Source organism: Talpa europaea, assembly GCF_964194135.1.
Source record: "Talpa europaea genome assembly, chromosome: 5".
Classification (NCBI taxonomy): domain Eukaryota; kingdom Metazoa; phylum Chordata; class Mammalia; order Eulipotyphla; family Talpidae; genus Talpa; species Talpa europaea.
The window spans coordinates 78,940,051-78,955,084 of NC_140071.1; the positions used below are offsets into that span (position 1 = coordinate 78,940,051).

At 36.5% G+C, this 15,034-nt stretch overlaps 1 protein-coding gene across 1 annotated transcript in view; it reads right to left on the bottom strand.

The window, feature by feature from the left end:
- The window catches only part of RAP1GDS1 (Rap1 GTPase-GDP dissociation stimulator 1), a gene marked incomplete at both ends in the record, with an annotated part of 251,575 nt that extends 240,703 nt beyond the window's left edge, over positions 1-10,872 (bottom strand). The window contains one exon of the mRNA XM_084232955.1: positions 10,722-10,872. Coding sequence (XP_084089081.1) covers positions 10,722-10,872 — 151 coding nt within the window. The remainder of the gene's footprint in view (positions 1-10,721) is intronic.
- Between the last annotated feature and the right edge of the window lie 4,162 nt (positions 10,873-15,034).

The following is a 15,034-nucleotide window of genomic DNA, read 5'->3' on the forward strand; positions in this document are numbered from 1 at the left end:
GGAAGAATAATTTGTCATTTCCACTAAAATAGCAGCAATCTTTCATATTTAGTGATTACAGAATTAATATGGCTATTGAAAAACTGTTGATAATTAGGGGATAATTATGACAATAAGTCAGTTCAGAAATATTAAAGACATAAAGCAGACTGAAAGCAAGTAACAATAAAACGTTCTTACAATTAGACAAGATTCACTCAGTAACTTACACTAGCAGCTTATGTATAAAATTTAGTTTTGCTTAGGATTAAATTACAGAATGAAAGGGAGCCAAAATTAACGAAATGAAAAACAAAAATGGAACAAGGATTAAGAAACTACATAAGAATTTGACAGTTAGGTATGATTATAACATAAAGTTAGAAATGGGGAACTAGATATAAAATACTTATTTCTTTAAAGATAAACTGGCGTTCTCTCACAGCCTTGTTCTATAGAAAATATAGAAAAAAATAGAAATAGAAATGGTCATCAGGCAATCCACCATGCAATGGTAAATGCAAAGGAAATAAGGCATTGATACAGAGAGAAAGAGTCTACTCATTCAGGAAAAGAATTTCAAGCTAAGCTGTGCTAGTAATCAATCTGGCATTGTTTTGTGGTTTCCCCAGCAACACAACATGCTTTTATAATGGAACAGAATTTAATGTTTTTATATATTTTTTCATCATTGTTCAATTTTAAGCAATATTTGCTTCCCCCTACCCCTTCAGGTGGAGTCCCCATAGAGTTTCCTTCACCAATACACCTGTGCACCATCACCTCAGTCCCCTGTGCGCCTTCCTCCCTCCCTTTGATCCCTCTCCCTCCTCCTCCCCTGCAGTATGTCTCTGATTTATAATTGTCCATTTTTGCTTTGTTCTGTTTTGTACTGTTACTGTTTTTTTACACTGATGTCTTATTCGATTCCCCTATATTCCTGCTATAAGTGAAACCATCTAATACTTTTCTTTTCCTTCTGGCTTATTTCACTGAGCATAATTCCTTCGAGTTCCATCCACATTACTGTGAATGGCATGAGTTTATCTTTGTGATTGTTGAATAATATTCCATTGTGAATATATGCCACATCTTCTTGATCGAGTCATCTATTTTTGGGCATTTGGGTTGTTTCCAGGTTTTACCTACTGTAAATAGTGCTGCAATAAACATAGGGATACAGGTAGGTGTTCTTCTGAATCAATGTTTTTGTGTTCTTTGGGTAGATCCCTAGGAGTGGAATTGCTGGGTCATATGGTAGCTCCATTTTGAGTAGACTGAGGAACCTCCAGACAGCTTTCCATAGTTGTTGAACCAGTTTGCACTCCCACAAGCAATGTAGGAGTTCCTTTTTCACCACATTCTCGCCAACATTGGTTGTTGCTTGTATTTTTGATATGTGCCATTCTTACTGGTGTAAGGTGCTATCTCAATGTGTTTTTAATTTGCATTTCCCTGATTATAAGGGATGTTGAACATTTTTTCATATGCCTGTGGGCCATTTGCATTTCCTCTTTGGAGAAATGTCTTTTAAGTTCTTCTGCCCATTTCTTGACTGGATTGTTTATTTTGTTTTTGTTGAGTCATGTGAGTTCTTTGTATATCTTTGTGATCAGTCCCTTATCAGTTGACTGGGGTACAAAGACTTTTTCCCAATCAGTGGGATGTCTGTTTTGGTTAATGTCTCTTTTGCTGTGCAGAAGATTTTCAGTTTGATGTAATCCCAAATGTTTATCTTTTCCTTGACTTTCTTTGCATTGGGTGATGAGTCTTTAAAGTCTTTAAAGATGTATGTCTTGTAGTGTTTTACCTATATTTTCTTCTATATATTTTATGGTTTCAGGTCTTATGTCCAGGTCTTTTATCCATTTTGAGTTGATTTTTGTGCATGGTGAAAGGCAGTGTTCTAGTTTCATTTTTTTGCATGTGGTGGTCCAGTTTTCCCAGCACCATTTATTGAACAAACTGTCTGTGTGGAACAGAATTTTATTATGAATAGATTAATTTTTTCCTATCTCTGGGCCTTTGATTCACTAAAGCAGTTTGTCTTGCAAAACGATTTAGATGCAAGATAATCTACTGTTTCAATTTTTTGAATAAGCATGAAATAGAGAAACTATGCTACAATTCAATAAACATTTACCAAAAATATTCTAAGCATTCCCAGAATCACAAGAGACCAGAATAAACAGATGCTGATTTCTTAGCTGGTAGACTTATATATTTACTATAAACATTTTTTGAAATGAGATCTGAAATATTTGAACAAATAAAAGTTTCAGTATCAATTTAGATCAAATATTTGCAGAAATTACCTGCTTAGAAAATGTTTTCCAAAAATCTAATGTTCAAATTTTCTAATTTTTGTCTCTTAAGATCCTAAAATATATACTGTACTTAATATTACCAAATAAGACAGAAGAAAGAAAAACCATTCTGGGGTCATAAATCAAAGTAAAAATTCTAATTTCAGACTATGATGATTGAAAGCATTTCACAGAAATGCCCTTCCCACAACAGTTTAGTATTAAGTTACAAAATAAAACTTGAATTATCTAATAGTGATAATTTTAAATAAAACGCCTCATCTAGGAATAAATATGAAACTCTATATTTAAAAAGCCACTACAGATCCATGTAAGTGAAATGCTTAATATTTTTACCTTCAAAAAGGACAGAGTAGCAATGATTCAAGAAAGGGTAAAAACAACATCTTTTTTTAAATTAATGTATTTTTTTAACTGAGGTAATATGGGGTACTCCCATCAGGTATTACCACCACAGTGCACCACCACCATATTCCACCCACATTCCACCACCATAGACCACTGTGCTTCTTCCTACCCTCTTTGTTCTTTTCTCATCTCCACCACCTCCCCCTTTGCTGTTTCAATTCTATAGTCAGCTATCAAAGTTAAGTTTTTCAGCTTGTCTATATCTATTAATTTATACTTTATATTCTACATATTATTGACACTATCTGGCATTTATCTTTCTCCTTCTGACTTATTTCACTTAGTATTATCATTTCAAGTTCCATTCATGTTGCTGCAAATGGCGTAAGTTTATCTTTTTTTTGATTGTTGAAAAGTATTTCATTGTGTATGTATAACACATCTTCTTGTACATCTTATCTGTTCTGGGGCACTTAGGTTGTTTCCATAGTTTAGCTATAGTAAGTAATGCTGAAATAAACACGCAAGAGCAAATTTCCTTTTAGAAATAGTGTGTTTGAATTTTTTTGATATAGGCCTAGCAAATTACGGAATCGAATGACAGATGCAGGTTCAATATTTTGAGACACCTCCAAATTGCTTTCCATAGGGTTGAACCAGTTTGCATCCCCACATCAGTGTACGAGAGTTTACTTTTCTCCACATACTCGCCAGCACTTGTTTCTTGTCTTTTCAATATGGGCCATTCTCACAGGTATGATATGGTATCTCTTTGTTATCTTGATTTACATTTCTCTAATAAGTGATTGTGAAACATTTTTCCATATACCTGCTTGGCCCTAAAAACATTTTAGAGGCATTTACTTGATTGTTCTTGCTTAAAAGTTGGATGTTAACTTTATAAACCTTATTAATAAATACCTATGAAATAAATGAGTCCATAGGTTAAAGGGAATATATCATACTCCTTTTTAATAATGATGATTTGAAAATACTTTCTGTAAAAATATTTACATAAAAAGTCAAAATAAAAACACTATTAAAACAGCTTCTGAATATACTTCCACATTTCATCAACTCGGTAAAATGTTTACTTTACTTAGAATGTAACTTTTTTTTGTTTTATAAACTAAGAGTTCAAATTCAAAATGCATTCTGTCAGTGAAAGGCAAGTAACCTTACAGGATCTGTTTCCTTATTCTTAAAATGGTGATGATAATAGGTCCTCATGGAGCCATAGATAAGATTAAATTAGATAACATATATTCAGTGCTGAGTATATGTAGTTCAAGAGATGACAGATACCACCCTTAAGTCATAACTTAAACATCTGGGAAGTTCTTCCTTTATCAAATTCTTTTGTGTGAATAGTCTTAGATTTGAGGACCATTATGAATTCTGTTATAGATTCTGAACAAGACATATTCTTTGTCCCTTACCAAACAAACATTATTTAAGTTGGTACTGAAATCTAATCCAACAATTTCTTGATCTCTTCTTTAAAAGCTATAATTTTTTGTTTGATTTTAATTCCTCTAGTTCAACTCCATCTCCCCATCTATAAGTTTTGGCAGAACAGGGCTGAGAAACCCTCCCGCCCCACCCCAAGGACATTGCCTTCACATCCTTCAGTTTCTGAAGCAAATGGTCCATTTAGAAAATGCTATTATTTCTAATATAGAAAAAAAAATTGAGTCATTAAAAAACAATAAAGCAATTCTTCAAAACAATAAATTTGATATACTCAATTTACTAAGAAAAACTTTATGTAGTTTTATGTTAATCTACCTATAGGCACAAGTAAAAATCAGATCAACATGCGGTCTTCTTAGTCTTTTAGATCACTATTATCCAAAAAAAAAAAAAAAAACTTTCTATGATTATGGAAGTGGTTTATACCTGGTACCCCCAGTAAGTCACTAGACAATATGTGGTGACTAGACAAATATGGCTATTGAAAAATAAGACTAATTGGTGCCTCCTGGGTGGCACAAGGGGTTAAGCACTGCACTATGAATCAATTCGCAGCCTCTGAGGCATGAGTTCAATCCCCGGCCAAGCAGGGAGCAACACACATAGTGCAGCAGATCTCTCCTGACTTAACCGCTGCTCCCCTCAGCAGTGTACTTCAATCAATCTGCCTGTTCTGTTCCCCACTATCTTTGGTGAATCCGCTCACCCCCCACATTTATGGCCTGTACCCCAGCTCTTGTATGCATAAGTAAATAAATCTTTAAAAAAAAAAAAAGAAAAAGAAGACTAAAGATTTAGACAATGCTTTTCTTTACCCCTCCCAGATTTTCTTATTGAATTTGATCTAAACCCTTTCTCTGTTATCTGTAAGGATAACAACTTGACAGAATTATAACCTCAAAAGTAAATTATTGAAAAAATAATTTTTTTTTAAATAAATTTTATTGTTATATTCCCCATACAATTGCAGCCCCCCCATTCTGACCCCAATCCCTCCCCTCCCGCCCCCGCCCCCCTAAAAGTGTCTCTGGTTCACAGTTTTTTGTTGATTTTGATTTTCACTATCTTATAGTTATTCATTTTCCTGGTCCCTTATTTAAGTTTTCTAGATTCCTGCTATGAGTGAGACCATCCGGTATTTTTCTTTTTCTTTTTGGCTTATTTCACTGAGCATGATCCCTTCCAGCGCCATCCATGTTGCTGCAAATTGCATGTGTTTATCTTTTTTGAATGCTGAGTAATATTCCATGGTATATATGTACCACATCTTCTTGATCCAGTCATATATTTTTGGGCATTTGGGTTGTTTCCAAAGCTTAGCTATTGTAAACAATGCTGCTATAAACATAGGGGTGCAGGTGTTCTTTGGAATTGATGTTTCTGTGTCCTTTGGGTAAATACCTAGGAGTGGAATTGCTGGATCATATGGAAGCTCTATGTTTAGTAGGTCCAGAAATCTCCACACAGCTTTCCACAGTGGTTGGACCAGTTTGCACTCCCACCAACAGTGCAGAAGAGTTCCTTTTTCTCCACACCCTCGCCAACATTTGTTGTTGCTAGTTTTTTTAATATGTGCCATTCTCACTGGTGTAAGATGGTATCTCATGGTAGTTTTGATTTGCATTTCCCTGATGACAAGTGATGTTGAACATTTTTTCATATGCCTGTTGGCCATTTGCATTTCCTCTTCAGAGAAGTTTCTTTTTAGCTCTTCTGCCCATTTTTTGACTGGATTATTTTCTTTGTTGTTGTTGAGTCTCATCAGCTCTTTGCAGATTTTTGTGATCAGTCCTTTATCATTAGTGTTGGGTGCAAAAATGTTCTCCCAGTTGGTGGGGTTTCTCTTTGTTTTTGTTATTGTCTCTTTTGCTGAGCAAAAGCTCTTTAATTTGATGTAGTCCCAGCTGTTTATCTTTGCTTCACTATCACTGCTTTGGGTGATGTGTCTGTAAAGATGTCTTTGATGTGCAAATCACGTAGTGTTTCGCCTATATTTCCTTCTATATATTTTATGGTTTCAGGTCTTATGTCTAGTTCTTTAATCCATTTTGAGTTGATTTTTGTGTATGGTGTGAGGTAGTGGTCAAGCTTCATTCTTTTGCATGTAGCGACCCAGTTTTCCCAGCACCATTTATTGAACAAACTTTCTTTGCTCCAATGCATATTCTTTGCTCCTTTGTCAAAGATTAATTGACCATAAATCTGTGGGTTTATTTCTGGATTTTCTATTCGATTCCATTGGTCTGTATGTCTGTTCTTGTTCCAATACCATGCAGTTTTGATGATCATGGCTTTGTAGTATAGTTTGAAGTCTGGGAGTGTGATGCCTCCATTCCCTTCTTTTTTTTTCAGGAGAGCTTTGGCTATTCGGGGTTTTTTGTGATTCCATATGAATTTCATCAATAATTGCTCTATTTCTTTGAAGAATGACATTGAAATTTTGATTGGAATAGCATTGAATCTGTATATTGCTTTTGGAAGGATGGCCATTTTAATAATGTTTATTCTTCCAATCCATGAGCAGGGGATGTCTCTCCATTTCTTTGTGTCTTCTTCTATTTCTTTTAACAGTGTTTTATAGTTTTCTTTGTATAGGTCCTTTACCTCTTTTGTTAGATTTATTCCCAAATATTTGATTTTTTTTGTTTCAATAACAAAAGGGATGGTCTTTTTGATTTCTTCTTCTTCAGATTTATTGTTTGTGTATAGGAAGGCTACTGACTTTTGCGTGTTGATTTTGTATCCTGCCACTTTACTGAACTGATTGATGAGTTGAATTAGCTTTTCTGTGGAGTTTTTGGGGTTCTCTATGTATAATATCATATCGTCTGCAAATAGTGATAGTTTGACTTCTTCTTTTCCTATTTGGATTCCTTGGATGTCTTTCTCTTGTCTTATTGCCCTGGCTAGGACTTCCAGTATTATATTGAAAAGCAATGGTGAGAGTGGACATCCTTGTCTTGTTCCAGATCTTAATGGAATTGCTTTCAGCTTTTCACCATTGAGAATGATACTGGCTGTTGGCTTGTCATAGATGGCCTTTATGATGTTGAGGTATGTTCCTTGTATCCCAAGAATTTCAAGGGCTTTTATCATGAATGGGTGTTGCACTTTGTCGAAAGCTTTCTCAGCATCTATTGATATTATCATATGGTTTTTATATTTCTTTTTGTTGATGTGTTGGATAACGTTGATTGATTTTCGGATGTTAAACCATCCTTGTGCCCCTGGAATGAATCCAACTTGGTCGTGGTGAATTATCTTATGGATACATTGTTGGATTCTGATAGCTAAAATTTTATTGAGGATTTTTGCATCAGTGTTCATTAGGGAGATTGGCCTGTAGTTTTCCTTTTTTGTGTTGTCCTTGTTCGGTTTTGGTATTAGTGTAATGTTGGCTTCATAAAACGTGTTTGGTATTGTCCCTTCCTTCTCAATTTTTTGGAAGAGTTTGTGAAGGATAGGCACTAATTCGTCTCAATTTCGCTAATTGTAATTGGTCTGTTTAGGTGTTCTATTTCTTCTTTATCTAGCTTTGGGTGATTGTAGAGTTGTAGGAATTTGTCCATCTCCTCTAGATTGTTGAACTTGTTTCCATATAACTGTTCATAGTAGTTACTGATTATTCTTTTGATTTCTGCTGTGTCCGTTGTGATTTCTCCTCTTTCATTGATGATCCTGTTTATTTGTGCTTTCTCCCTTTTTTCCTTTGTGAGCCACTCCAAAAAATACTACAAGGAGTCCTAAAGCCAGAACCTCAGAGGGACGAATAACAATGAAAGAAGGCCAAAAAAAAAAAAAAAGTTATTAAAAGAATAAATAAATAAAATCAAAGGAAAGACAAACACAATGGCAAATACAGATGTTAACATATCAATAATAACTCTAAATGTAAATGGACTAAACTCTTCAATAAAAAGACACAGAGTTGCAGCCTGGATTAAGAAACAAAACCCAACCTTTTGCTGTCTCCAGGAAACACATTTAGCTACAAAAGATAAAAATAGGCTCAAAGTTAAAGGATGGAAAACAATCCTACAAGCAAATGGACCAAAAAAGAAAGCAGGAACAGCTATACTTATATCAGATAAAACAGATTTCAAACTCAAAAAGATAAAAAGAGACCCCAATGGTCACTACATTATGATCAAGGGGACAATACTTCAAGAAGAAATAACACTCATTAACATATACTCACCAAACGAAGGAGCACCAAAATATATTAGACAACTGTTGTCCTCTCTGAAAACAGACATCAGAGAAAACACATACGTAGTGGGAGACTTCAACACACCACTATCAACAATGGATAGATCAACAAGACAAAAAGTAAGTAAAGAAACTAAAGCTCTAAATAAGGACCTAGAGCAATTGCGCTTAACAGACATCTATAGAACACTAAACCCCAAAAAAACGGAGTACACATTTTTCTCAAGCGCACACGGATCATTCTCCAGGATCGATCACATACTGGGGCACAAGACAAACATCAACAGATACACCAAGATTGAAATCATATCAACCATCTTTTCTGACCATGAAGGCATCAAACTAGAAATAAACCATAAAAAGAAGGCAAGGAACTTTCCTACCTCATGGAGATTAAAAACCACACTACTGGAAGACCATTGGACTAATGAGGAGATCAAAGAAGAAATTAAAAAATTTTTTGAACTGAACGACAAGGGGGACACCAATATCCTAAATGTATGGGATGCAGCAAAAGCAGTAATAAGAGGAAAATATATAGCAATAGAAGCTCACATCAAGAAACAAGAAAGAACGCAAAGAAACAACCTAATCTCGAAGCTCAAAGATCTAGAAAAAGAACAACAAAAAAACCCCAAAACCAGTAGAAGAAAAGAAATAATAAAAACCAAAGCAGAAATAAATGAAATTGAAACTAAAAAAACAATCCAAAAGATCAATGAAACCAAGAGCTGGTTCTTTGAAAAAATCAATAAAATAGAAAAAATAATTTTTTAAGGTTAGACTTGAAATGTATTCCTTTTGATGATGAATATTGCAATCATATTAGATTTTCAAAATACCGTTCAATAAAATTAAAGGGGTAGCACATCTGAGAACTTGAAATTAAACTTTAAACGACATACAGTTTACCTAAAATCTCTGTCAGCTTCATGATTAATTCCAGGATAAAACAATGGCATAATTAAAAACAAGTATAGCAGAGGGCCTCCCTGGTGGCACAGTGGTTGAGCGCTGGGTTGCGAGGCTGCCCGCAGCCTCTGCAGCACCAGTTCGATCTCCGGCCACTGGTGAGGGCCCCACCAAAAAAAAAAAAAAAAAAAGTATAGCAGAAACTATAGAATGACCAAGAAAAATTAAGGGAACAAATAAAAATCATATATCTATTTATTCATTGTAAACTAGTAAATATAAATATGTATCAAATAAAATAATACAATATGTTAGTCAATGAAGATTTGCATAATTCTCATTGCTGGTGTTATTTAAAGATTTATTTATTTATACATACTAGAACTGGGGTACAGGCCAACAAAAAATGCAGGGAGTGAGAGGATTCACCAGAGACAGAGTGGGGAACAGAACAGGCAGAATGACTGAAATACACTGCTGAGGGGAGCAGCAGGCGAGTCAGGAGAGGTCTGCCTCGCCATGTGCGTTGCTCCCTGGCCAGCCAGGGATGGAACTCATGCTGCTGAGGTTGCGGACTGCTTCATAGTGCAGTGCTTAAGCCCTTGCGCCACCAGGGAGGGCCCCACTGGTGTTATTTAAGATATTAGGCTTAAATAAGTCTTACCTCAATTTTAGGGGATTTTTGGATGACTACTTTCCAACTGAAAGTTGGATTCTGATGATTCTTTCCAATTGAACCTAAGCATACATATTCTTTTACCGTAGAATGATTTTATAATAAAAATATTTTAAATATGACCATAAGAACTCAGAAAACAAAACTGTTTTATGCTCCCCTTCTCCCCCTCCCCCCAGTGTCCACACATAAAGTCAATCTTTTAAGCACAAATTTAATTTATGTGTTAAAAAAAAAACTGCCTGTGCCACTACTGTTAGATAAAATGGTCTCCCTCCCAGGATTGGTATTAATGCCACTGCCACCAATCAAGTCCTCTTTTCTTTTGCCTGACAACCTTGGGCTGGACATGAGGAGGTAGCACAGGTAGGTAAATCATGCAAAGCAACAACAAAACTCAGGGACAGAATTCAAAAGAATTCAAATTAATATAAATGGAATTAATTACATGCTAAATCAATTTTGGAATGACTGCTGATTTGACTTTTTATGTGTGGCATTGGAGTGCAAATAATCAAATTTACTATTTTTTTTAAGTTCTATTTATTTTTATTTTGTATAGAATTGGGGTGTAGCTCAGAGGTACAGAGGGGTGAGAGGATTTACCAGAGATTTTCTGAACAGGCAGATTTACAAAACAGGCAGATTTACAATGCTAAGGAGAGCAGAAGGCAAGACAGGAGAGGTCTACTGCACCGCATGTGGGTTAGCTCTCTGGCTGAGGATAGAAGTCAGGCCATAGCAGTGGTAACACTGAGACTTAACCCCTACACCATGAGAGAAGCTCTCAAACTTACTATTTTGAGCCAGGGCTTGAAGCAGACAATCCAGGCATCCTTCTAAACAATCCTCAGTTCTGTCAACATCTGCTATCTTCAGTTTCTTCAAGGTATCACTGAGATTATCTGCTAACAGAAGAAAACAGAAATCAGAAACCTCACTAGCCATCATGTTACATAGTAAACGGTACCACTAATAGGCTAAATGCGCCCATAAGAGTGAGTTAACTCCCACATACATTCCAAAATGGCAATGAACTGTACTACTACAAATTTTTTAAATAAAATGATATCCATTTAACTCAGATATGGAATAGTCATCGTGAAAATGAAAGCTACCAGTAGTATTTCACAGATTGTCATAGAACATCTTTTAGATTGTTCCAGAAACCAGCCATGCTTAATTGAAAAAGAAATAATATAACTTTGCTAATAATATTTTGCTTCATTTTTGGTTTTCTCTGTTGCACTTTAAAGACAAAAGAAAAATGAAGGTTTAGAAAAGTTCCAAAATAATGACTTCAAATAATTCAGAATCTGATGAATGTAAAATCTACATCCCCATTCAAAAAATACTTCAAAGTATTACTTTAAGTCAAAATATGTACATTTTGGATTATAAAGCTCTTAAATTATATGTGGATTCCTCTAGACCACAGAGTCTCAAATACCTCTATAGTATTATTTTTTAAGATTTTATTTATACAAGAGCCGGGGCACAGGCCGGATGTGCAGGAGGGTGAGAGGATTCACCAGAGACAGAATGGGGAACAGAACAGGCAGAGTGGTGAAATACACAGCTGAGGGGAGCAGCAGTTGAGACAGGAGAGGTCTGCTCGCCATGTGGGTTGCTCCAAGGCCAGCGAGGATCGAACCGGCACTGCAGAGGCTGCAGACAGCTTCACAGCGCTGCGCTCAACCGCCTGCGCCACCAAGGAGATGTGAACCTTTATATTATTAGAAGTTATTCAGAGATACCCCAAAAAGTTTTCTACATTGATTATTTAGATTGATAGATAACATACTAAAAACTAATTAAAGACAAACTTATTCAGTGATTCATTTAAATCTAAACTATTAATGAACAGATGAAGAGAAGTCAGTCTCACACATACATGTAGTTGGAACCAGGAAATTATTTATTAACATTTTTAGATAATTGTGGATATTCATTGATACTACAAAAAGCTGACAAATGGTAGTTCTTTTTTTTTTTAGATTTTATTTATTTATACAAGAGCTGGGTACAGGCCAGAGGCACAGGAGGATGAAAGGATTCACAGACAGAATGGGGAACAGAACAGGCAGACAGACTGAAATACACTGCTGAGAGGAGCAGCAGGCAAGACAGGAGAGGTCTGCTGAGCCATGTGGGTATCTCCCTGGACGGCCGGGAATTGATCCAGGCTGCAGAGGCTGTGGACAGCTCCACAGTGCTGTGCTCAACCCAGTGTGCCACTAGTGAGGCCCCCCAAATGGTAGTTCTTATAAAGGCTAGTTGCCATGTGAAATCTGAGACAGTATCGATGTTTCCAACTGTTACATAAAAATATATTGGTCTCTTGCACTTTAAATTTTGTATGCATACAAGGTAATTATGCATACAAGGTATTAGCGTCATTATAAAAATAAGGTTAGGGCCTCGCAGGTGGTTGAGCGCCTCGCTGTGAAGCTGTCCGCAGCCTCCTCAGCACGGGTTCAATCCTGGCCGATCTGCAAGAATCCCACATGGTGAAGCAGACCTCTCCTACTCGCCTGCTGCTCCCCTCAGCAGTGTATTTCAACAGTCTGCCTGTTCTGTCTCTGCTCTGTCTCTGGTGAATCCTCTCACCCTCCCGTGCATCTGGCCTGTACCCCAGTCCTTGTATAAACAAGCAAATCTTAAAAAAAAAAAAAAATTAGGTTATAAAGTTATGTATATATTCCAAATATTGACTTATTTCATTGTACTGTTTCAAAGTTTCACATTTGTTAATACTGATCTTATTTAAAGATTCTTTATTGGGGGGACTGCTAATCACAAAGTGATACAAGCTTTCAAAAATTCTAACGTTCTCTTTAATACTCCAATTTTATCACCAATACACTATTACTTGTATTCCTTAAGTGAAAAGTTAACCTCATGAACTCCTGAGAAAACATCTACCAAGTATGAAAAACAAAGTTTTGTCTTTCAAGAAAAATATTACTCCATTAAAAAAAGCAACCCCATCAGTTCACAACTCAAACAACTGTTTAAGTGCTTTTCTTAAAAACAACCATCTGACTTTGTAATGCAATGGAAGAGTTTTACTATATTTTCCAAGATCCCCAATAGATGTATGCAAACATGTTAGTTCCAATCCTGATATAAACAACGTTTCTTTTTTTCCTACACATACATACCTATGAAGAAATTATCCATAAATTAGGTAAAGAGATTAACAAAACAATTACTAAAATTGATTATGACCATACACTGAAATAAAACTGTTCTCTCTCAATATCAAACTGTACATAACATATTCTAGCCAAGGCTGAATGAGAATAAAAGCAGCTAAGGTAAGTGAAAACAAAATGTGGATAGGGTGGTGGAAAACTAACGTACTTAGCATTTCCTCACAGAGAAATTTTTTTCAGTGTATACACAAAGGTTGAGATTTTTTTTTTTAATAATTTAGATTTATTTATTTGTTTATACAAGCACTGGGTACAGTCAGAAGTGCGGGAGGGTGAGAGAATTCACCGAGCCAGAGCAGGGAGCAGAGCAGGCAGAAGCACCGAAGTACACTGCTGAGGGGAGCAGTGGGCGGCAGGAGAAGTGTGCGCACCATGTGGGACCCTCCCCCGGTGGCCGGGGAACAGCCAGGAATCGAACCGGCGCTGCAGAGGCTGCGCGCAGCTTCGCAGCCCAGCGCTCAACCACTGCGCCACCGGGGAGGCCCAAAGGTTGAGATTTTTTAAATAATTTCTTGCTTCATTACAGACATTCTTAAGTAAAACTGGTATGCTTTTATCTCACATATTCTATGGTAATGAATACAGTATTAGTACAATTTGGTGCTACTACTACCCTGATTCATATGTACCAAAGTACAATTTTTTTACCCACAATTGCTTTTGTACAACTGTTGGTGCAAATATCAACATGTGAAAAACACAAATAATGTCCGGATGGTATTATGCAAATAGTTTTGACCTCATGGACACCCTCATATGATACCGAGGACCCTCAAATCAATGCTCTACTGTTAGAATTTCAAGTATTCTTTTACTTCAAAGTAACATAAGCAATTTAATAGTTTTATACATTGCAGAACATGATTACTAAAAATAAGACAGAATCCCGTCACAGAATGGGATAATTTACTTTCCATGTCAACCCAGAAAAAATGAACTTAAAAATATACATCAAGTCATACTAACATCTACTGATTACTGGTATAACCTGATCAATCTAGTAATCCTAAACCTATACTTTATTAAAAATTACAGGTTATCATTTCACAACCAAAATAAATCTTTCTTTTAAGAGAAACTAAATAGTTGAGAAACTTACTTCTTCTAAAGAAAAAGAAAACTACATCTAGTTGAATCTCTTCAATAGGCTAAAAAGAAGTTATAGGGTATTATATCTCAAATATACTTGGGTCAATCTTTTTTTTTTAAAGATTTATTTATTTACGGGGCCTCCCTGGTGGCGCAGGTAGTTGAGCACAGCGCTGTGAAGCTGTCCGCAGCCTCTGCAGTGCCAGTTAGATCCCCGCCGGCCTCGGAGCAACCCACATGGCGAGGAGACCTCTCCCGTCTCGCCCACTGCTCCCCTTGGCAGTGTATTTCGTCAGTCTGCCTGTTCTATTCCCCACTCTGTCTTTGGTGAATGCTCTCACCCTCCCGCACATCTGGTCTGTACCCCGGTTCTTGTAAAATAAAATAAAAAGATTTATTTATTTATGCATACAAGAACTGGGGTACAGGCCAAAGGTGCTGGGGGTGGGTGAAGGATTCACCAGAGATAGAGTGGAGAGCAGAACAGTCAGATCAACTGAAACACACTGCTGAGGGGAGCAGCAAGCTGAGTCAGGAGAGGTCTGCTGCACCATGTGGGTAGCTCCCTAGCCAGGGATCAAACTCGTGCTGCAGTGGCTGCGGATAACTTCATAGCTTGCATCTTAACCCCTTATGCCACCACGGAGGCCCATTGATTCAACCTTTTTTTTTTTTTTTAAGATTTTATTTATTTATACAAACAAAAGCTGGGGTATTGGCCAGAGATGTGGGGGGTGAGAGGATCCACCAGAGACAAAGTGGGAACAGAACAGGCAGACTGACTGAAACATACTGCTGAGGGG